At 35.5% G+C, this 24,067-nt stretch overlaps 2 protein-coding genes across 2 annotated transcripts in view; both read left to right on the top strand.

Moving 5' to 3' along the window:
* Positions 1-462: 462 nt before the first annotated feature.
* On the top strand, positions 463-5,438 carry LOC123662855 (protein arginine methyltransferase NDUFAF7 homolog, mitochondrial). The gene is made up of 6 exons (XM_045597644.1): positions 463-1,017; positions 1,692-1,832; positions 1,921-2,040; positions 2,353-2,613; positions 4,653-4,844; positions 5,172-5,438. The coding sequence occupies exons 1-6, from the start codon at positions 595-597 to the stop codon at positions 5,346-5,348; spliced, it is 1,314 nt and encodes a 437-aa protein (XP_045453600.1). The 5' UTR covers positions 463-594; the 3' UTR covers positions 5,349-5,438.
* Positions 5,439-19,658: 14,220 nt separating this feature from the next.
* Positions 19,659-24,067, top strand: part of LOC123662963 (E3 ubiquitin-protein ligase UBR1) — a 51,083-nt gene continuing 46,674 nt past the window's right edge. The window contains exon 1 of the mRNA XM_045597727.1: positions 19,659-19,762. Coding sequence (XP_045453683.1) covers positions 19,674-19,762 — 89 coding nt within the window. The 5' untranslated portion in view covers positions 19,659-19,673. The remainder of the gene's footprint in view (positions 19,763-24,067) is intronic.

Below are 24,067 nucleotides of genomic sequence, written 5' to 3'. Positions count from 1 at the left end.
GGAGTTGTTATATACGTTGAATTTTTTTTCTATCGGTCATTGTAACTTATACTTAAAATACACATAAGTTAAAACTAAAAGAATATCATGTAAAATGAAACCCAGTCTCTTAATTTATACGCTAGTGTAAATTCGAAACAACATCTGTAAAAGCGTAGAAACGTGTGTATATTATTACGATAACAACTTTTACAACTTTTTGAATTGTTGTAGCTCAGAAACAGTTTTTTAGCTTGTTAGGAATTTATGCACCTTCGAATGTCTAATAAAATGATCGAACTAAACGTTGATAGACTTGATAGATCAGTTCAAATTAGCGCACAACAGCCCGCGCTTTTATTGAGGCAACTTAGCGATCGCAGCGCTACGCTATTTCGTCGATATTTTCGGGACACTATTTTCTATAGCGATCGTTCTCCTTTTCTCTATGCTCCATGGTACTCTGTGAAGCTAACAGCTGATTGTCAAGTTTGACTTGTAGGATTGTGTATACTCTTTGGATTTTGTTAACAATTGGTTAACAAGATTTTTAAGATTACTTTCTAAAAATAAATTCGAATAAAGTTAAAAGCTGAATATATTTATCGAATCAAAATGAACTCTCGAAACTTATTTCGCGCTCTAACTAAGCCGTTATTCATACATAATATGTGTAAGCGACAGAAAAGTTATAAGGTTGTAAAACGGCCGGACCCCAGTAGCTTAAAAATGCCCAACTTAGCCGATGCTCCGAGTATAATGGATATCATTAAAGAAAAATTGCGTTTAAATGGGCCATTGACAGTCGCGGAATATATGAACATAGTTATAACGAATCCTACAGAAGGATATTATATGAAAAAAGACGTAATAGGCGAAACGGGGGATTTTATAACTTCGCCTGAAATCAGTCAGTTGTTTGGTGAGATATTAGCAGTTTGGTTCTATGCAGAAACACAGAAAATGTGTTCTGGGAAACCACTGCAAATTGTTGAACTAGGACCGGGCAAAGCGACATTGTTAATAGACATTTTGAGGGTAACATTTGTTTATTAAATTCACCAACGAATATTGCATTAAACCGCTTATCCATTTATTTTAAAAGAGTAATTTTCGAGTTTCTTGCTAGTTCTTTCGAGGAGAACCTACTTATTGAACTGGTCGTTGCTTCACATTAACAATGTATATTAAATTAAAAGATACTATAGTTATATTTCAAAATAGCTTAAAAGCTTCTAGGCTTCAAGCCTACTTAAGTGAAGAAAATTTTGATTTTGATTACATTATCTTCAGTTAAATGATATCTTTTGAGGTGATGCATGTAATTCACCGTGAATTGAAACAAGATAGATTTTTTTCAAAATACAATAATATAACACAGAATTCAATATGTATTTGGCGGAAGTCATCTAAAGCTTTTTAATTACATATAATATACATTTTTTATGCATATTTCTTATTTTTTTTTAAACTACTACTATTAAGATGGTAAATAAGCAAATGGCACTCCTGTTGATAAGCAGTAACTGTAGCCTCTGAACGCTTGCAATACCAGAAGGATCTCAAGCCAACCCTACCCCCGACCGCCCCAGGAGCTCTGACCACCTTACAACACAATGACCTCAATGTTACTTGAGAGCAGGATTACATATTTCATTGTATTTTATTTTAAAAACAACTTAAAAAATTGTGTATTTTATAAAAAAATTAAGGTACTGAATCGCTACGGGTACAAAGCAAGCGACCTCAGCCTACATCTTGTTGAAATTTCTTCAACGATGCAGTTATTACAAGCTAATAGGCTATGTGCTACACATAAAGAAACCGGTTTAGAACTACCTTATAACCATGAGGTAGGTGTCATGCTTATAATATAGCTATAGTTTATTTTATTAAGGGCCAGTTACACATACATGTTGAACTTTTTATTTTGATTTCCAGGGTGAAACAGCAAGTGGTATCAAAGTGTACTGGTACAATGATCTGAAGAAAGTGCCCAAAAACTTCTCTTGGTACATAGCTCACGAATTTTTCGATGTTCTACCTGTCCATAAGTTTGAAGTGAGTAAAAGGTATTATATTTTGTTTGAGTATTGTTCGATCTTCACAAAATATAAAAAAGCCTTTTTCATCAACTACTAGTTCCCGACAGACATTTTCCTATCCTCCAAAACTATCAAACATAAATTTTCTGTTACTTTTCCAAGTCTCTATGCAATTTTCTTAATTTACTTTATAATTTATAGCAAATCATTTTATGTATGTATATATTTACATTTGTTATAACGTGTTACTTGGTTATTGTTATATTATATGTTTAACTTGTCCATATTTATATTTCGTTAAAATTAAATTATAAGTAACCATTTGCAGAAAACAGAAAAAGGCTGGCGAGAAATACTAATAGACCTTGATGAGAATGGAAAATTGCAGTACAGAATAGCTGCAAATGAAACACAATCTGTCAAAGTTCTGGTTAGACCACCGTTAGATGCTGGTGATAGAATGGAACTCGAAATAAGTCCTAGAGCTCTGGGTATCGCGAGACAACTTGCTAATAGAGTTGACCAACACGGAGGCCTGGCGTTGATTGCTGATTATGGTCACAATGGAGATAAAGGAGACACATTTAGGGTAGTTATTACATAATAATATTTGTTTGTTTATTTATTTTAAGTCTGTTATATGATAAACAGATTGAAAGTCATCATCAGTCATCAGTCAGAATATTGCAGTCCACTGCTGGACATAGGCCTCCCCAAGTTCGCGCCAGACATCCTGGTTTTCCGCAATCCTCATCTAGACCATACCGGTAATCTTACGTAGATCGTCAGTCCAACGGGCCGGAGGACGTCCCACACTGCGTTTGCCAAGACGCGGTCTTCACTCCAGGTCCAGTCTTCAGACCCGTCTGCTCCAACAGCCATCGGCCTTGCGACACAGACCAGCCCATTGCAACTTCAACTTGCTAATTCTCCGGGCTATGTCAGTTACTTTCGTTCTCCCGCGGATAGTCTCATTTCTAATTCTATCTTTTAGAGAGACCCCAAGCATAGCCCGTTCCATTGCACGTTGAGCGACTTTAAACTTGTGGACCAATTCCTTCGTCAGTATCTACGGCTCGGCTCCGTCTGTTAACACAAGCAGGACGCATTGCTCGAAGACTTTTGTCTTCAAGCATTGAGGAACCTTCGAAGTGAAGACTTGACGAAGCCTGCTAAACGCCGCCTAGCTCAACCAAACCCTCATATCGGACTCCTTCTCGAAATGAAAATATACCCCTTGCGTCGAGTCAGTAATACATTAACTAGCATCTGAATGTATAAACAAGTTGATAATTTGTTAGTATTTAAATATAATTAACTAGTAGTTACTCGAACTAACAGGTTTTCCTGTTTTATGTAATAAAATATTTACCTCAAAAATCTATAGTCAGTCAGTCAGTTCAGCTTATTGCAGTCCACTCCCAAAGCTAACGCTAGACATCAAAAAGCTATGGTCGTAGAATTTTTTTTTTTTTTATAATTAGGAACTCTTTCGTTACTTCAGGGACGCATTATTCCTTCTAATCTGACCATGTGTGTAAAAATTGTCACATTTAAAAGAAATTTTTATGAGGGAGACTAAAGTTACATAAAATATTATTAAAGATGCTCTCGAAATTTGATAGACCTTTCCAATTTAGATTATATTTGAGACTATCGTACATTATGGACGCCTGCAACACCAGAAGTACCGCAAGCCCGTTACCGCCCATAACCATGACCCTCTTCAGGAGCTTTAAGTGTATTTTGACTAGCCCGTTGGCGCAATTTGTTGTGGCCCTGATTTTTTTTCCACGGGTTGAGTTCGATTTTCAACTGAGTCTGGGTGTAATATGCAGTTGTGTCATTATCATCATCATCATTTCAGCCTATCGCAGTTCAGTGCTGGACATACGCCATACTAGGCCATAAGTTCGTGCCAAAAATGGCATGAACTCCTGTGTTTTACCTATAGTCACTGGGCAGGCGAGTTGGTGACCGCAGGGCTGGCGTTGTCGCACCACGCTGCTGCTCGTCTTCGGCCTGTGTATTTCAAAGCCAGCAGTTGGATGGTTATGCCGCCATCGGTCGGCTTTTTAAATTCCAAAGTGGTAGTGGAACTGTGTTATCCCTTAGTCGCCTTTTATGACACCCACAGGAAAAGAGGGAGTGGCTATATTCTTTAATGCCGTAGCCACACAGCATGCAGTTGTGTATAAGTGCATTATTTATAGTCGTATGTATATATTTATCAAATAAAAGTTCATGTAGCTAGGAACAGAATACCGTGTGTGTACTTTGAATATATTTGTTTATTTATTTAAAACACATCTTATATATAAAAATGAATCGCAAAATGTGTTGCTAAGCGCAAAACTCGAGAACGGTTGGACCGATTTCGCTAATTCTTTTTTTAAAATGTTCCTTGAAGTACGAGGATGGTTCTTACGGAGAGAAAAATTCTAAAAAAAAAAAAATTAATTTCCTGAAAAAGTCTAAAAACAACACTTTTCTATACTCCCATACAAAAGATTTGTGATAATACTTAAAAGTCAATTTGAACTTTAATACCATACGATAAAGTTTGTGTTAGGTGATACGAAGTTCGCCGGGTCAGCTAGTTACTTGATAAAAATGTTGTTTTTACAGGCTTTCCACAAACACAAAGTTGTGGATCCACTTGAGAATCCTGGTGAAGCAGATCTAACAGCTGATGTAGATTTCAGTCAGTTGAGGATATCTGCGTCTATGACGCCGGGGGAGGAGAACTACGCTGTGGTTGTAGGACCAGTGAAACAAACTGAATTCTTAGAACGGATGCAAGCAGCTGTTCGACTACAAGTAAGAGTTTTGTACATTTTAGTAAGTTTCATCGCCATGTAGTTTGTAAGTAGATGCTATATACTAATATAGCATAGTACTTTGTAAGGTGAGGAGCTCGGGATGCCATGGAGCCCACCTTACAGCCATCTCTTACTCAAGAAATGTGTTTTATTTATTTATTTAATCATTTTTTTTGCACATTCAGAATAACATTGAGGAAAATAACAATATTCCCTATTATAAGTAACGATCGCTATGAGGTATTTATGATAGCAACTTCTCCGAGGCACGCTGAGGAGAACCACAACGAATATGAAATAGATAATTACAAAATAATTTTTTCAGGTTCTACTAGATAATGTTAATACAGATGAAGAAAAAGAAAAAATTAAAGCAGCGTACGAAATGCTTGTTGATCCAAAAAAAATGGGAGAAAGATTCAAATTCATGGCGTTTTATCCATCAGCGATGGCGCCAATATTGCAAAAGTTCCCACCTTTGGGTTTTTCTACGCTTAAATAGTTTTAAGCATAGCAACACCAACAGAATATTAAATAAGTTTTTAGTTGTCAATGTATTAATAATAGAAAATTGTTGTTAATTAAAAAATAATACCTTTTTTTTATTTGTCATTATTTTCATTTTTTACTAGAACAAGACCCAGGACCCACAGACCCACTCTCAGGACTCACAGATCTTACTTATTTTCTAATGGACAAAATGGGTGAATTAGAAAAGTATTAGTGTGTACAGTGAACGTATAACGCTAACTATACATGGTGGTTTCTAGTCAGTAAAAGTCTGACATAACCTCCATATATTAGTGTATTATCTATGATAACCTCTCCGGTGCCCCCGCGCTGGAGATCCATCATTATCCATGAGGTTTTTCCCCACGTAATAAAAGGCCGATGGCTTGTTGAACAACTTTAATTATTTTCTAATGGCTGATTCATATGTATGTTGTAGGGAATACTTTATATAGTATCAGATTCATACTACCAGATATCTTCTGTAGGCACTATTTATTAACTTTCGTTCAAATATGACACCTTTTTTTTACCGAGAGGAAATCCCTAACGGATGCCTACAGCCCGGGGGAGCTGGAGGGTATGTCCGAGTCGCACGGACTAAAACCTCTGGGGTGTTCCTTCGACACGCCTGGGCGGAATCACAGGGACGCAGTTGCACTTCCGCGATACCGCTAGTGGTTGCCTTTCAAGCTCGACGCGATTCGTAACTCCTGAGAGGCTCCCTCGAACACAAAGGTCGCCTCCCTCCTCAGGACCGTGCAATGGGGACGATACACACCCCGATCTATCGCCCACTGGTCCGGCGTTACGGCGGCAGATTCGCCAAGTAGGCCCGGCGTCGCCGACCGCACCTTCCGCGACGAATCAGGAGCGAGTTTGGATCTTGTTCTCGCTCCCGTTCTGCCGCTTCCTTCTGCAGCATAATGGAATTGTAGAAGGAGGAAACTGCTATCCATTTTTCCGCACTGTCGACCATAGCCCTAATTAAAGCCGACAGCGAGAGATCCAGCCCAACAACTGCCGATAAGGCGGCACGCTCTTCACTCCACGCTGGACAGTCCGCGCGCGTGTCTCCGCCGTGTCCTCGGCGCCGAGGTCGCAGTGATGACACTCCGACGTTGGCTCCCGCTGCAGCACTCGGCACAGGTAGCGGCCGAAGCAGCCATGCCCAGTCAATACCTGTGCCAAGTGGAACGACATCGCACCGTGTCTCCTTTCAACCCACACGCAGGCAGGGCCGAATCGCCGCAACCAGCTCCCGAAATATGACACCTTAATCCTCCACGCTCCCAACCTCTTTGACCGTATTTCCATCTGACCTTTACTATATTGAAATAAGAATAAGTTCTTTTATCGAGCAAAATTTAATATGCAAGCATTTGTGAGTATTGGGATTTATCCTATTAGAATTATATCAGTTTGTTACTTTATCGATAACTTCTTGCAACAAAATTCAATCATTCGGTAAACTTCTAATCGATAAAGATATGATAAGATAACGATTAGCCTGTAGCATCTCGCTACTGGGTATAGGCCTCTCCGAGTAGGAGATAGATCGGAGCTTAATACATCACGCTGCTTCACTGCGGGTCGGTCGATATATTTCCTACTATGAAATATGAATAACGATTGCTATCAGCAGTTTATGATAACAACTGGGACTAGCAGCTTTATGTACTAACACATATTACATAAACTTCAAATCATCGGCATATAAATAAACATAATGCAGTTTTTAGAACAAATATAACAATTTCGTTAATATACTAATTAAATAGAACTGGATCAAGATGCGATTACTGAGGGATAATGTGATCTTTAGATAAGGAGCTGAAACCATAACCATGACCAGTGGCGTAGCATACCTTGGAGGGGCCCTGTATCAAAATTAGTTGGGGGCCCCAAATGAAGGGTAAAGATTTCTCACTAAAGAAACAAAAATGCTTGCATTAAATTAAAATATATATTTATTGATTATAAGTTATTACTTTCTCCTAGAATAGGCAATAGTGACAAGTCTTCCTTAGTATTAATAGTGACAAGTTCCTGTTTCATCGAAGTCCTTAGGTAATTTTTATCAGTTTTAGTTTTGAAAACTTCTTTAGCTGTTGCGGTTGTAACTGAAAGGGCCAAGAATAGAAAGCAAGCTTTATTACCTCTGAAAAACTGAATGCAAGGCTATTGAATTTTATCAGCAATAATTCCATGAATTTCTTAATGGAATGAATTTTTTCAAATTTCGAATTTTAAGCTAATTTGAAGAGCTTGTAGCTCCAAGCTGGAGAGTTATCACGCTTGAGCTGCAGCAATAGATGCGGTGGATCCTTCGCTTCAGACTGTAAGTATAATAATAGATGCGGGGGATTTACAAGCGCATAACCTGAAGAGAGATTCAGCGCTGCCTCCAGGTCTTAAAGGAAGCAAATCGCTAGGTCATAGTTAAAACACTTTAGCAGAATTGGCGAAAGACTATTGGGCCTTTCCAAATATAACCCGTGCCTTTTGGTTTCTTGCCAAAGCTGTTGAAGGTATCTTTCAGTCTTCACTTGCATCATTGCGCGAACCTGAAGGCTCTCTGGCACAAAAGAACTGAAAGAAAAAGTCAAAATTCTTTGCACTCTTTTTGCGTCGAATTAAACTCTTGACGATGAGGGAAAAGCACCATCAAGCATTCCACAGTGCGAGCACGCGATACGTCATGTGCGCTTTGAGCAAAGTACCGTTCGTCGTGTTCTGCATTCCCTTGACGTCAAGAAGACCAGTGATCCTGGTATATATCCGGTGATATGGTATCCACACCGCTTGGATGCGTGGTTTACAACCAATGTGCGAGCTTCGCGCGCGTTCTTTCCGCGTACATGCAAACTGTGGAATGACCTTGTGTGGTTTCAAGCGTCGAGTGTATACATCTTTTCTCTAAAGACCATGGACGACGGTAGCCGTTAAACATCACATGGCTTCGTCTGCTCATTGTTATAAAAAAATATAATTATTAATTGTTCATAATGATTAACTGAATTCCGCAATAAACGACGCAGGATGTTATCAACTTTTAGGCGTACGCTTCAGTTCAGTAACTCGGAAAAAAGGGATTGCTTTTTTGACTTTTGTCATTTCTGAAGTGAAAACTCTATAGACACGGATGACAGTTTTTTTCAAATGTTTTTTCCCAGGAAGCACGATATTAAGTGACATTATACTAATTTTTGCTTACACAAGAGGCGCCTTTAGATAGGGGGCCCTGTATCATTAATACGGCTGATACGACGTTAGCTACGCCCCAGGACTACATATAAAGAGCAACTATGCAAGCACCACTATAAAAATTGCAATACTAGACCCAATTAACCGTAGCAATTTTTTTTTTTTATAACAGTGACATTGGAATAATAATTTAGCAAAATTTCATGTAAAAATAATAAATTAAAATTAAGTAGTTTGTACGAAATACATATAAACTGAATCACTAATTGTAATAGTGCAAAAAACTAGAACAAAAGTTTATAATGTATGATTATGTAATCTTGTTTATTTTTTGTACAATATTCTTTAGTTTTATAGTGCGTTAACCATTGATCTATAAAAAAAAGGGTTTTTAAAAAAAATATAGATCAATGGTTAACGCTCTATCAATGGCGTTAACAGGATGACAATAACGAGACAACTTAATTTAAACTTTAATGTCAAGGAATTTCATATGAGAAAATAATATTTATCCTTTATTTTTATTTATTATAAAATAGGGTATTACAATATTATTTTAAGTGGCTGTATATTAGTTAGTCTTTGACTATATTTCTCTCATTCACAGATCACTAATTTTATATTTGACAACTTCTTACAATGTCGTATATTTACGCATATTTGTAGTGATTATTTAAAAAATATTGTGAGGATTTTGAATATAAATTATTATTTTGTATCAGTTGTATCTACCATTAACGATTATCGTCACTTAAATCTACCTAATTACGTATGAGAGATAAAAAAAATATGAATCTCACTACGTAACAGATAACTATAGCATTTCCGCACGATATATTTGGTAATTTCACGCTGTAATGAAATGTCAAAATTTCAGTGGATTTGTGCCAATGATAGAGAAATTTAGTAATATGAAAAATTGTGATGTTCATGCAATCCGTAAATTGTGATAATAAAAACGTTTTTGTGTTCAAAGGAATATTTATCGAAGTGTCTTTAGCAGAAAAGTTCGTGCCGAACAAAGAAATCGAGTTGGATGATTTAACAATTTCGATCGAAGGTAAGGAAGAGATTTTCTTTTGTTGCGTTTTGTTTAATTCCGTCGTAATTTTGCTGATGTTAAAATTCGCCACTGTTGCTCCTCAATGAGTCAGAGGACTGATTTATTAATTTTCACACGCAAATTTATTATTACATTACGGTAACCTAAGGGTAAAATAATTTTCGAGATATTAATATACAAGCGATTGGAATACTACTTTAAGATAAATACGGGACCAGGCGAATGATTCAGAGCCAGTATATTTATTATAATTATAACGTAATTTAGTTAAATTGTCGAAGTAAAACAACAATTTGTTGTATATTGACGTGTCTAATTATTTTATATTTTAGTTGTAAAATTTTGTTACGGCTATGTCATAACATGTTCACCGATATAATAAAATTATAGAGTTATATAAAAATTATTATTATTCTCCATTTTCTATCAATATAAATCTGGTTTAATGTTTTTCAAATGTGTTTATCTAAAAACAGATTACAATGTGCAAGCGAAATAAGTTTCTTGTCTGATAAGACGCTTCTAGCATTAATTAAAGAGGGAAATGCGGAAGATAAGCATTTAAAAAATATGTGGTTTCATATAGAAATAATATTATTTTTGTTCATTTGAAGTGAAAAAATGTTGTTTGTATTTTTAGATTAATACACATTTCTTTGTTAAACTTAACAAAAAAGTGTTAAAACAATGAATCAATCAACAAAAAGTGTCTCTGTCAGCTCTGAAACACTTACTACACACGCGACTGAAGTTTATTCATTAGAAACAAGTAAGTTGATAATTAAAAATTGAAATGTTCTATTACATAAATTGTATAATAATTAATTTAAATAACAAACACGAAAATCAAAATATGATATTTGCTTCAAGTAAATACAGTAAATACTGGTTTTACCATTATCGCTATATCTTGTAATGTCACTACTGTTTCACTACGCTTCAGCCTGTAATATCCCACTACTGGGCATAGGCCTCTTTCGCCATGTAGGAGAAGGATCAGAGCTTAATCCACCAAGCTGCTCCAATGCGGGTTGGCGGATATATTTCCTACTACGAGTAACGATCGCTATCAGGTGTACATGATAACAACCGGGACCGACGGCTTAACGTGCTCTCCGAGGCACGGTGGGGAGACCCACAATGACTGCACAAACACCCAGACCACGGCAAACACATGTATGGCCAATACAAATGTTTGTCATGTGCGGGGATCGAACCCACAACCGCCAGCGCAGCAGGTACAATCCATGGCTGTAACCGTTGTGTCAACGCGTGTCTCATCCTGTTTCATTGTTTCACATTATTTACTTTCCACATTTCTGTTAAACCGTTTGTCATATTTTGTTTCGTGAGGGTAAACTCCAATGACATTTATTTCAAAGTTTTAGTAAAAGATCGGTTCATTATTTACGATGTGGACTTTAAAAATGCAGTATAATATATGTTTTCTTTTGTAAAATTACAGTAAACAAAACAACCATATAAATTACAAGATAATTAAACAAAAGTCACTTAAACATATTAAAATTATTTTCAAACATTAGTCTATTTTTTCTATTTATAATCATATAGATTTAATTTAACTCTTAAGTTGACTCACATCACATGAAAATAACTCTGTAGCGATTCAGCATGTAACATCCCACTGCTGGGAATAGGCCTCTTTTTCCATGTAGGAGATTGGAGCTTTATCTACCACGCTGTTGCACTGCGTGTTGCTATGAGTAACAATCACTATCAGGTATTTATGATAACAAGCGGGACCAATGTTATAACAAGCTCTCCGAAGCACGGTGGAGAGACCCACAAGGATAGACATCTAAAAAAAAATTGTACAAATACAAGTATCCATCCCAAGTGGGAATCGAACCTATGAACAGTCGGTGTTTAAAGCGACTACACCAGAGCGGTTGTTATCCTTAAACTATACACTCTGTAAACAATGAATTTTTAATGTATAAAACTGAACGGGATAGTTTTTTTTTTATCTTAAATGGGCTTAATTTAATATCTTTCTCTTTTCAATTCAATTGTGTCTGTCCATGTAACAAAATTAAACAAAAGTAATGAAAATAATAGCCCACAATCTATTTCTAGTTACATAACATTGCATAAAACTATAAATTTCTTTATGCATGTTACATAAACCCAGTACTCTTAATCAATTCAAGCTCATTAGTGAGTTACATTTACTTTGTTACTGTCATTATTATTATTATTATTTAATTTTAAAGCCCAGTATAAGTTATGTGATAATGTGTATTGATGGAAAGAAATGTTGTTAGAAGCTGTTGTAGCAAGCATAGGAACAATTTATTTGTTTATTTATTCTTAATGTACACCGAAATATAGACACATATAGAAAAAGAACAAGAAGTATAAAGGCAATCTCTTCGCTAAAGAGCAATTTAGCAGGGAGGGACATGATAAAGTAGCAGGGATTAGAAGTGCGCACATATTCAGAAGGAAAAAAGAAATCAATAATAAATAACGTTAAACAAATTGGGTTTATTTTTAATAATAAAAATATGTGCTATTAATTTTCGCTCCGAGAAGCCTGTCAACGCCCCAGGAGGCTTCTGAGCTTCTGGAAGGAGCTGGGCTGGCTGAACTAGTCGGCCCACTTTTCACGCATAATGGACCACTTTTGCGTCTAAATGCGGAAAACCGAGCCCACTACAATACAATACAATACATGTGCTATTAATAAATATACACAAATATAAACTATGATATGACATACTTATATGTAAACACAACAATTATAAATTATTGAGTCTACATGCCACGTACCGCCTACCGGTAATCTTGATGAGAAGGTCTGAATATTTACTTAATTTTTACTGATTACTTATTTGAACTGCTCGGAATTTATATTGACATAAATATTGCTGAATGTCCCCAAAACAGATTGTTATATGAACAATATAAAACAAGAAAAAAAAAAAACTAAAAATCGTACTGTAATGTCAAAAAAAAACTTTATTTTAGTTTATTTGAGAAATAAAAAATTATTACAACATTCAGTCAATTAAAGTAACATGAGAAAAACATATTATATCAATCAAGTTTTCAAATAAATTAACTCTTAGTCGGTGTATATTAGTTACACAGTGCTCTGTTAAACTGTTAATTGGTTTTGCTGCACTGTTTATCACATAAATTGTATTTTTTAAGGTTCTGTACCTCAAAAGGAAAAAACCCCCTATATAGCTCCTATAACCCTTTATAGGATCATTTTGTTGTCCGCCTGTCAAGACCATTTTTCTCAAGAACGCTTTGAGGTATCAAGCTGAAATTCATATCAAATACTCGGTCTCCTCTCCCTTGGAGCTGTGAAAATATCAAACATTTTTTTTTATTCCACGCGGATGAAGTCGTTCGCACAGCTAGTAAATAAAAATGGCAGTACAAAGTTCGTCGGTTTCGCCGGGCTGGTCGATTTTAATTTTATAATTACATTGCTTTGTCCCGGAACACTCTTTCTGTCGCTCGGCTAGTTCTTTACATGATAACGAGACGACGACACTTGACCTACTGTATTCGGTTCACATTCGCTCGAAACTTACTAATTTAAAAAAAATAGTAAAAAGGTAACAAAAGAAATATTGCCATACATAAATTAATAAAAATGAATATTTACTTACATAGTGTTGTAAATACGTATTCTATACATATACTATGTCTTGTGGTTTCACCCTCGTAATTACTGATCTCGTGGGAATGTCCGAATAAAAAGTTGAAATGACCTATAGGTATGTCACTCTTGATTTGGAACTAAGTTTTTTTTATATATATAACTAGGCCGGCAAACAAGCGTACGGCTCACCTGATGGTAAGCGATTATCATAGCTCATAGACGTTTGGAACACCAGGAGCATCCTAAGCGCGTTGCCGAGCCTATCCCCAATTCCCTCCAGGAGCTCTGGTCATCTTACTCACCAACAGGAACACAACACTGCTTGAAAACAGTATTACTTAGCTGTGATCTTCTGTAAGGTCGAAGTACTTCCCCCGTCGGGCTGCTCCATATTTTGAGCAGGAAATTTCCTGCTGTGCCCTACCTCAGTTTAATTACCCGGTTTCATTGAAATCAGTTAAAAAAAATTTTTTTGAAAGATTAACAGATATCCGTCCATCCTCACAGTTTCACATTTATCATATTAGTAGAATATAAGATCACACAATCACATATATTGTATGTGATGCGTTCTGTTAAATATAGGTCACACGAAAGCTGTTGATAAAACCGAAAATGGTCAACTAGGAAAAAGTTAGAAACCAATTCTCGACTACTACAAAAAAAAAATATTACATCACTTTATGTCTCGTGTTTAGGGGGCGACACGTACAATTTTTTTTTTTCATATCACTAGGTCGATAAACAAGCATACGGCTCACCGGATGGTAAGCGGTTACCGTAACTTATAGACGCCTGCAACACCAGAAGCATCGCATCGAGCTCTGGTCACCTTACTAACCAACAGGAACACAATACTGTTTGAAAACAGTATTATTTAGCTGTGATCTTCTGTAAGGTTGAGGTACTTCCCCAGTCGGGCTGCTCCATATTTTGAGCAGGGAATTCCCGCTGTGCCCTACCTCAGTTAAAACGTTCAATATAATATGGCATCGTATAGCCTATAATTAGCGGACAATTAAGACGCTTCTAATGATACCTCATTTGTCTAAATATGACTAGTAGTTTGGGAGATATGAGGGAACAGATGAACATACATAGGTACATAAATAGACCGCTAAAAATACAACCTTCCTTTTGGCTTTGCCATAGTTGGTAATGTGTTAAAATTAAAAATTACTTTATTTCAATAGGCTTCACGAACGACTTGAAGCGTAGTATGTAGCTGGTAGTGACTGGATGGCTAAAGCGGGAGATCGGGTCTTGTGGCGTACCCTGGGGGGGGGGGGGGGGGGCTTACGTTCAGCTGTGGACTGTAATAGACTGATGATGAAGTAGGCTTCAAAATCACCTTTGAATCGTTGTTTCATAAAATAATATTATGCGTAGTTAATTAATTTTAGTTAAAGTAAAGCTACCACAGATTCAGAATGTAGATTCTGTAGAGTAGAATCGGCAAGAAACTCCGCGGTTACTCTTAAAATAAAAGCAGTTTTTTAATATAAAATTAGTCATATCCGTTGTAATAACGTAACCGTAAGATTTTCGTATTACGAATGTGGTCCCTTCACGTGGTATAGTGAAGATGAAATTCTTAAGTCTCTTTACAATTTAATAATATTACAAATGTTTGTGTATATAATAATAGTTCGTACGTCACTGTGTTGAAAGCACACGAAGTAGGGTTGCCAAGCTGTTTGAGAGATATAACGTTTTGAATAATCCGGTAGGAAAAAAGTAAGTATTTGTGAAGGATTGTGAACATATTTTTACTAGCCGGGCCTGCGACTTCGTCCGCCTTTTTGGGTTTTACACGTTCAACGTGATTCTTTAAATTGGCACAACTTTATTATTTAAGAACCGATTGACATGAAACAAACACTAAATGTTAAGTGAAGTTTGCCACAATATATTAGTGAAAACCACATCTAAATTTCAATAAACCGTATCTAAGATTATCGTGCACAAACACACAGACAAGCAGACAAACAGACAAAAATTCTAAGAATCATCGTTTCAGGTGGTATTTGCGTTCATAAAGGTTCCAATAATATTTTTTCTCATATCTCTTCCATGAACAGACAGTGACCTGTTATCTAATATATAAAATTCTCGTGTCGCGGTGTTTGTAGTTAAACTCCTCCGAAACAACTTGACCGATTTTCATGAAATTTTGTGTGCATATCGGGTAGGTCTGAGAATCGAACAACATCTATTTTTCATACCCCTAAGCTATGGGGGGGGGAAGGTTAATAAAATATATGGCAAAACAACGTTTGCGGGGTCAGCTAGTGTTTTTATAATATGTATTTGATTATTAAAAAATTAGTATCGATTCAGCTTGTAACATCCATCTGCTGGGCATAGGCCTCTTTCTCGATATTGGAGATTATTAGTAGGATAGTTTTAGTGCATAGAGAAAAATTTCAATAGTCATATTTTAACATATTTTTTAACAATTATTATTATTTACAATTACAAAAACATCAGACATAAAATATTTGGTACATATTTATTTATTTAATGCTTTATGGTAAAAGGTCAAGGAGTGCATTGTATAATAACATTTAAAACAAATGGACAAAGATACATATCTGTGCGAAACTTAATTAAAATCAGTGCGGTAGTTCCGGAGATTGGCCCGGACAAACATCGAGATACGAGATTTTTATATAGATAAGCCGAATTAGTCCAGCCTTGAGTCTATTTCTATTTATATAGAATCATCGAAAATAAAGTACTTCAATTTAAGTTTTAATTCATTCCATACACAGATAGTTTATAAAATGTAAAATATTTAATATAAATAAAACAATAGCAGTAAAATTTCGTGCAGTTTAACACTGCCAATTAAATTTTAATTAAAAAAAAGGCAGCTATAGAGACTACCGATAGAAGTGAAAACTTAGAACATTTAGTATTAACATTTGAAGTTTCATAATGTTTGAATTTAAATTATGTGTATAATGTTGCACAATACGTCAGCTGTATAGCTACGGATACAGACAGAAGCATGTCGGTGGCGCGAACGCACCAGATTTCACCCATCCAAAAAGCGTCTAACGCGCGGTGACGCGAACGTAAAGCTGGCCATTGACGATCAGTTTTTCGCGTCAGTTTAACTGATCAGTTTTTGGCGTCAGTTAAACTGATCAGTTTTTCGCGTCAGTTGAAATATTTCCCCACTGACTAGCGTCACTCCGGCTCTTCAGTTTTCGACCGACCGGGCTGTAAGGACGTGGAGGTACTTTTTTTTTTTGAGAAAAAAAAGGATTCTGATTCCGAAAAAGAAACATTAATTCTTAAAGCTGCTACTGTTTGATGCCATATACTGGTCTGCAATGGTCTATAATTCTATGTGAACGGTTTTTATTATTAGTTGTACCTCATCTATAATAAGTATATGTCAATGGTCAATCGATCATGCACGGTGTCGTTAATGACATTAATTATAAATGTATTTATTCATTTCTAAGTATTATTTATATTTATTTATAAAAAAAAAATGTATCTATATCAGTCGACAGTTACCTATAGCACAAACATTACATAGCTTACTGTAGGAAGAGACGACCATGAGGACCTATGTTATAAATATAAAAAAAATAAAAGTAAAAATAGTAGGTGTAAAATAGCCGAGCTGTTTAATTTTATAGTTTTCGTCCGTTTACCACAAACATTCTGAATTTTTATATTTTTAGCCGACTTCAAAAAAAGGGGGGTTACTCAATTCGACCGTATATATATATATATATATATATACTATACTATACGGTATATATATATATATATCTTTTTTTTTTTTTTTTAATGTATGTTCGGGGATAACTCCGTCGTTTATGAACCGATTTTGATAATTCGTTTTTGTTGGAAAGGAGATATGCCTAGTTTGGTACCATGATAAGGAAACCAGGATCTTATGATGGGATCCCAGAGAAATCGAGGGAAACTCTCGAAAATCCGCATAACTTTTTACTGGGTGTACCGATTTTAATGATTTTTAATTTAATCGAAAGCCGATGTTTATCATGTGGTCCACATTTAAATTTCATCGAGATCTGATTACAACTTTTGGAGTAAATGTTTGATAATACGTATTTACTTGACTATTTTTTCGTCTACCTACGTTGTATTACTTGTCGATATAATTGAAGTCGGTTTTTTTTCGTTTGCCTGCAAACACAATTATTCAATAAATTCTGTCATTATGACCCGTCTAAGGGACACCGACGCCGACATTTTAAAAACAAAAACAATACTTTTAGTGCACTCTCAATATCCGCGGACGCTGCGAGCAAAATGACGCGATTGGTAGAAAGTAGGCTTATTGTAAAATGTAGTTCCTAGCGCGAAGGTCAAGGATTTCCTCATTTTCCGACATTAATAGCCATCGGAACGAATATTACTTAAAGTGTTTCCTCAAGTGACCATTGTCTCACATACGTACAAAGTCAATGCTAAAGGATTTATTTTGTGTTTTTCCCTTTTTAATTTTTTTTATATTTATTTTTATAGTTCATAAATTGACCCGGCGATCTTCGTACCGCTATATTTTTTTTTTATGATTATATCATTTTTTTAAGTAAAACTTATTTACGCACGCGTAACTTGGGGAGTTAGCTAGTGAATACTTGACGAGAGCGTTACGAAAAGTTTGATCGGGCGAGGCGCACGGAATAGGAAGTCGTAAGTTAGATGGAGCTAAAGAAGTTTAACTTCGGTGGTCTAAAGCACACTTTTATTTTATTTTTTTATTTCTTTTTATTTCTTTTATATAAACCTTCTCCTGGCAATAGCGAACACAAAAAAAAAAAAATAGTATGCAGTCGTTCAGTACGTATGCAAGTACATACATTTCAGCGATTTGTTTTTGAATTGTTGTAAATTTTGTTGTACGTTGTAGGTTTGTATATCTACCGACCAGCCTCGCTTTTGTGACATTTCGTACATGTAGCTCCTGAGATTAGCGTGTTTAAACAAACCAACAAACTTTTCATTTTAATAATAGTACCTAGCTATAAATATAAACTAATAAAGATTTTTCAAGGACTAGAAAGTTTCTACTAGTAGTAAGACAAGATAAAATAGAAAATCAAATCAAGCCGTACACGTGATATGAATCGATTATATTATTTATTCCATCTTTATTAATATTTTGTCTCCAGTAATAATTTACAGCTGTCTACAATGAATCGTTTCGAGTCGAATCGTATTGTGTCGGTTTGTGGAAATGTTGAATTGATAATGTTCGGTATTTTATTGAAGGTTTCCTTGTTCTTCTTGTTTTGGTATATGAAGGGTAACTACATCGCTGATTCATATGTCTGTACTTTCACGTTTATTGAAAAGTTAGGGAAGCCTCGTAATTTATTGATTATGTTTAAAAGAGTAACTGTGGAGTTCCTGACGGTGTCTCTGCAGAATTTACATTCGATTTAAATGTAATATCGTGACAAAAAGAAATGATATATCAGATGTGAATTTAATTTACTAAGGGCCTGTATGACACGCGTTGGCGCAACGGTTACAGCCATGGATTGTACCTGTTGCGCTGGCGGTTGTGGGTTCGATCCCCGCACATGACAAACATTTGTATTGGCCATACAGGTGTTTGCCGTGGTCTAGGTGTTTGTGCAGTCCTTGTGGGTCTCCCCACCGTGCCTCGGAGAGCACGTTAAGCCGTCGGTCCCGGTTGTTATCATGTACACCTGATAGCGATTGTTACTCGTAGTAGGGAATATATCCGCCAACCCACATTGGAACAGCGTGGTGGATTAAGCTCTGATCCTTCTCCTACATGGGGAAAGAGGCCTATGCCCAGTAGTGGGATATTACAGGCTGAAGCGTAAGGGCCTGTATCACCGATTTCGGATTAAGAGACTTATTCTATACATAGGTTACGAATAGATTTCAATAGCAGGACGCTATCAAGACCTGTTTTTCCTCACTTAATATACTACAATTTTAAGATTAATTTTTAGATATATATTGCAAGAATGATATGTCAAAAAAATTATATGTTGGATACCGTCGTTCATATAGCGTTAACCACAACCGCAGAAACAGACTCTTGGCGACTGTTTCATATATTATGATTGCCGATTTTTCACAGTCCGTTTATGGCCCGATAACACAAGGAACATTGTCAACGCGATGTCGATCTTTTCTCCAACCTGACGGAGCTTTGGCTACCATACTCACCACAGGAACACAATACTATTTATTATTTAGCTGTAAATGTGATCTTCTTTAAGGTTGAGGTACTTTGTACTCCCAACTTTGAGCTCCAAATTTTGTACGTTTTGTAGTAGTAGTAGTAGTAGTAGAAAAAACTATCCACAACCGGTGGAACAGGCCCTAAATATTTTATTATTGTTTCAGATACAAGGCGTGAGAGTTAAGCGGAGATGGGTACACCGCCGCCGATGCAGGTGGACCTCGCGGTCGGCGAAGAGTCCATGGAGGATGACGCCGCGGACATGATACCGGCAGCTCGGTAAATATGTTTATATTATGAAAGTTATTTGTGAACCGACTTCAAAAAAGTAGGATTCGACTGTGTTTTTTTATGGGTTACCTCAGAACTTTTTACTGGATGGACCGATTTGGATTATTCATTTTTTAATCAAAAGGTGGTGCTTGTCATGTAGTTTCATTTACTTTATTGAAATCTGACAAGTACTTTTTGAGTTATCCTTAATAAAGGATATTTACTTGACTATTTTATATTACTTGACGATGTAATTGAAGTCGGTTTTCGTTTGCAAGCAAACACAATGATTCGGAGTCCATCAGTCGCCCAATTGACTGTACATTGGTTAAATCGTGCATGGTATTTAAAAAATAAACAATTTGTCCCGGCTAACTTTTCCCGCCGAATTTTATTTTCGTGAACATATCAATGTTATGTAAATCTTTATACCTATATAGAAATCTTATCTTGACAATAGCGAACATAAAAAAGAATTATCAAATTAGGAGCAGTCAGTCGTTTGGAAGCTATGCGTTCAAACATTTCGGCGATTTGTTTTACATACCTACATAAAGATAAAGGCCTCGTGTTCAATGACCGCTTACTAGGATTTATTCCGCTTATTAGGATTATTTTTGCGTAATAAACAAGCACAAACATCCAGAACGCGTAACACCTGTATGGCTTACTGAAATATTTGCTATGTGCAAGGATCGAACCAGCGACCGCGCAAGCCCAACAGTTGTTACTGTGACCGATGTATAGGCAAACCCAGGGTGTGTACAAGATATTCAATTAAACCTCATATGCTACATATCATTTCTAAACTATACCCACAAAAAACATCCGTCAAAAAGAAATATTATCTACTTTGAGTTCAGGTGTTAAAGTACCTTATCGTAAACTTCTGCTCAACTGGCGTCCCTCCTTTTAACTGAAACATCAGAATCAATATTATAACCTAAATATACAACTTACTTGCTCTAACGCTTTAGTAAAAAAATAAAATAAAAAATATGAAATATTATTTATAAAATTATCGTCGTGTGTACATTAGTGTCGTGTCAATGACCGAGTTACCAAGTTTTATAGTTAAGTCGATTATTTATAGCCAAATTTCCCATGTCTTGTCAACAATTTTTTTTATTTGTTAATTTTAAAGTTTTTTTTTTTTTTTTTTTTTTTTTTATGTCACTAGGTCGGCAAACAAGCGTACGGCTCACCTGATGGTAAGCGATTACCGTAGCTTATAGACACCTGCAACACCAGAAGCATCGCAAGCGCGTTGCCGACCCAATCCCCAATCCCCCCAGGAGCTCTGGTCACCTTACTCACCAACAGGAACACAATACTGCTTGAAAACACTATTATTTTGCTGTGATCTTCTGTAAGGTCGAGGTACTACCCCAGTCGGGCTGCTCCATATTTTGAGCAGGAAATTCCTGCTGTGCCCTACCTCATCGTGAAAAAAAATGAGCTGTACTTACGACAGCTTATTTTTTTTCACGTATAATTTCTATCGTGGTATGCCGCCATGTATCTCTAATATGGCTCTAAACGGAAGGAAGCCATGCTTAATAACACGTAGTTTCATTTTCTTCTCGCTTGTATTGACTCTAAACATTTCCTAAAAATAACTGTGTACCAGTCGGTTTCTACCTAAAGTTGCCTATAAAATCTAATATATAAAATTCTCGTGTCATGGTGTTAAACATTGAACTCCTCCGAAACGGCTCGATCGATTTTAATAAAATTTTGTGGGCATATCTGGTAGGTCTGAGAATCGGCCAACATCTATTTTTCATACCCCTAAGTTATAAGGGGGGGGGGATTTAGCGGGTTAATAATATATATGGCAAAGAAACGTTTGCGGGGTCAGCTAGTTAATTATATGTAATCTGTATCTTGAGTGACTTTAAAACCACAAAAATATCTATGGTTGTAAAAAATATTGCGGAACAAGTGCCGCAACAATAAATTGTCATGTCTGCCTTAAGACGACTGATGGTTTAACTTCCAATCACCCCGCAATCACGAGCATCAAGCTAATATATTTTATTTCACCGACCTTGTCTATCTTATCTGTTTTCATATTTTCCTGTTCAATTGTTATTGATATCGACATATATTAATAGAAATAAATATTACACATGCCTCATGAGCGCTGTGTACACAGCAGACAGTTCCAAATTGTTTTATATTCTGTAAGATCTTGTGTGTGGACACATGTTTCGAACTTCCGTTTTTTTTAATTTTTTTTTTTTATTATAGTGTATTTATGTGATGTACTATTATTAATATGCAGGATTGCACAATTATTTTTTTAGTTTATTATTTTATTTAGTTTTGAAAATGGTGAATTCGTTTATGATTGAAAGTTTAGTTTTAAAATGATTTGATAATGTTATTAAAAGCGTTACTGAACTTGTGTTGTAAAAAATATGATGATGATGATTTGGTGATCAATAAATGTGAGGCTCAACGAAAAGATGATCGTAAAGAAAGGTAGAACTTTTTTTTTTATTAAACTAGTTAAAAAAACATAAAAATCGGTCGAGCCGTTCCGGAGGAGTTCTGAGGAGAGGAGAGTGGAGAATAAACACTGTGGTGACCAGAGATTTTTACACATAGGTACTCGTATATTACTTGTTCCGGCGAATTTCGCACCGCCATTTTTCTTCTGTGAATGTATCGTTTTTTTTTTTTTTTTTATATATATATATAAAGCCGCTGTTCTGATTATAACGAACACCTAAAAAATATATCCAATTTTATGTAGTCGTACGGAAGTTATGCGAGTATATACATTTCAGCGATTTTTATATATAATAGGGATCGTTCCAAAATTACCCATGCAATACGCGTACCTACAAAAAATTTTTTTGTGCATAACATGTAAAGGTTTTGTTAGAAGAGAAAATAAAAGTAGTATCGACATTATGTACCTACGTTAAAATGAGACCATATAAGAATAACGCGAGGCACGCTTTCAATATTAACTTCAATTGTAATCCCATTACACGAGTGTTGGTTATCCATACGCTTAAAGGGACAGTTTTACTTGTTTCTGATAAAGTTATCTGACGTATAACTATCTGACAGATAGAAGTTACTGATATATATATATATATATATATATATATATATATTACTATCAAACTATTAATCTAATATATTTTTTTTCATATATATAAATCAAAAAGTTCAAATTTATTAGTTGAGATGAAGTAGGCTCAATGCGCTTGTTCTACATTCTGCTAAAAAAAAACTATCGTTTAATTATAAATTAAAAAGTAACTGCGGAGTTTCTTTATGATAATTCTTCTCTGCAGTTTCTATCTTCTGAATTGATGGTAGCTTCATTTTAACTTTAATTAATTTTAAAATGTTTCGTTTCGTGAGTGTTTTTATTGTTTACACAAATAAAATAATTTTTGATTTATTTATTTGTCTAAAAATGGAGAAAATTTGTAATATTGGAAAAAAAATGACTAATTTCTGCCGTGATGACGTCAGCTTGCTTAGAAATGTACTTTGTTTACAATTTATTTATTTTTTTATGTTATTTGATAATGTAAAAGATAAGTTTGTTTTTGTTAGAAATATTTACGCAGTAAGTAAGTAGCGTGTAACGTAGCTGTTGCACCAGTAAGCGTTAGCCAGCTGATAAGTCTTTATTACTTCACGTTTTACTCATATTATTTCTACATTTCATTTTTTATACACTTTGAAATATGTTTATACAAAAGATAAATAAAAATGACTAAAACAATATAACTCATGCCGTCGAGGCAGATACAAACAAAATATGTAAAAATCTAAAAAATAGCTGTTCTCCATTTTCATATGAACTCCAGGTTGACGAAACTCCACATAAAGTGTTTCGACCGTTTCGACTGTTTCATCAACACTGCAGATATTGAATCGGACGTTTTATTATTAAAAACGCATACCTACTTATTATAAAACATTATTAAAATGATTGCAAAAAAATTACACTTTTCGGAGTAGGCTTTTTTATTTCCAACAAGGTCGCGTTCAACGCTTTTCAGTATCATTTATAAGGTTTAAAAATATCTTCACAACGAACGCGTTTCGGTGCGGTGAACGTCGTTATAGAATTTTATAATTTAACTTATATCTGCGACTTTGTTTTGTGTTGCTTATTCTGTTAGCAAAGGATTTTATAAATAGCAAAAAAACGACCGACTAAGGGTTGTCACTTCACACACACATCACAGTTCCACTACCACCTTGGAACTTATAAAGCCGACCGATGGCGGGACCATCCAACTGCTGGCTTTCAAATACACAGGCCGAAGACTGAAC

Source organism: Melitaea cinxia, chromosome 19, assembly GCF_905220565.1.
Source record: "Melitaea cinxia chromosome 19, ilMelCinx1.1, whole genome shotgun sequence".
NCBI classification, from domain to species: domain Eukaryota; kingdom Metazoa; phylum Arthropoda; class Insecta; order Lepidoptera; family Nymphalidae; genus Melitaea; species Melitaea cinxia.
The sequence above is the reverse complement of the archived record's forward strand: the minus strand, read 5'-3'. Positions and strand labels throughout refer to the sequence as shown.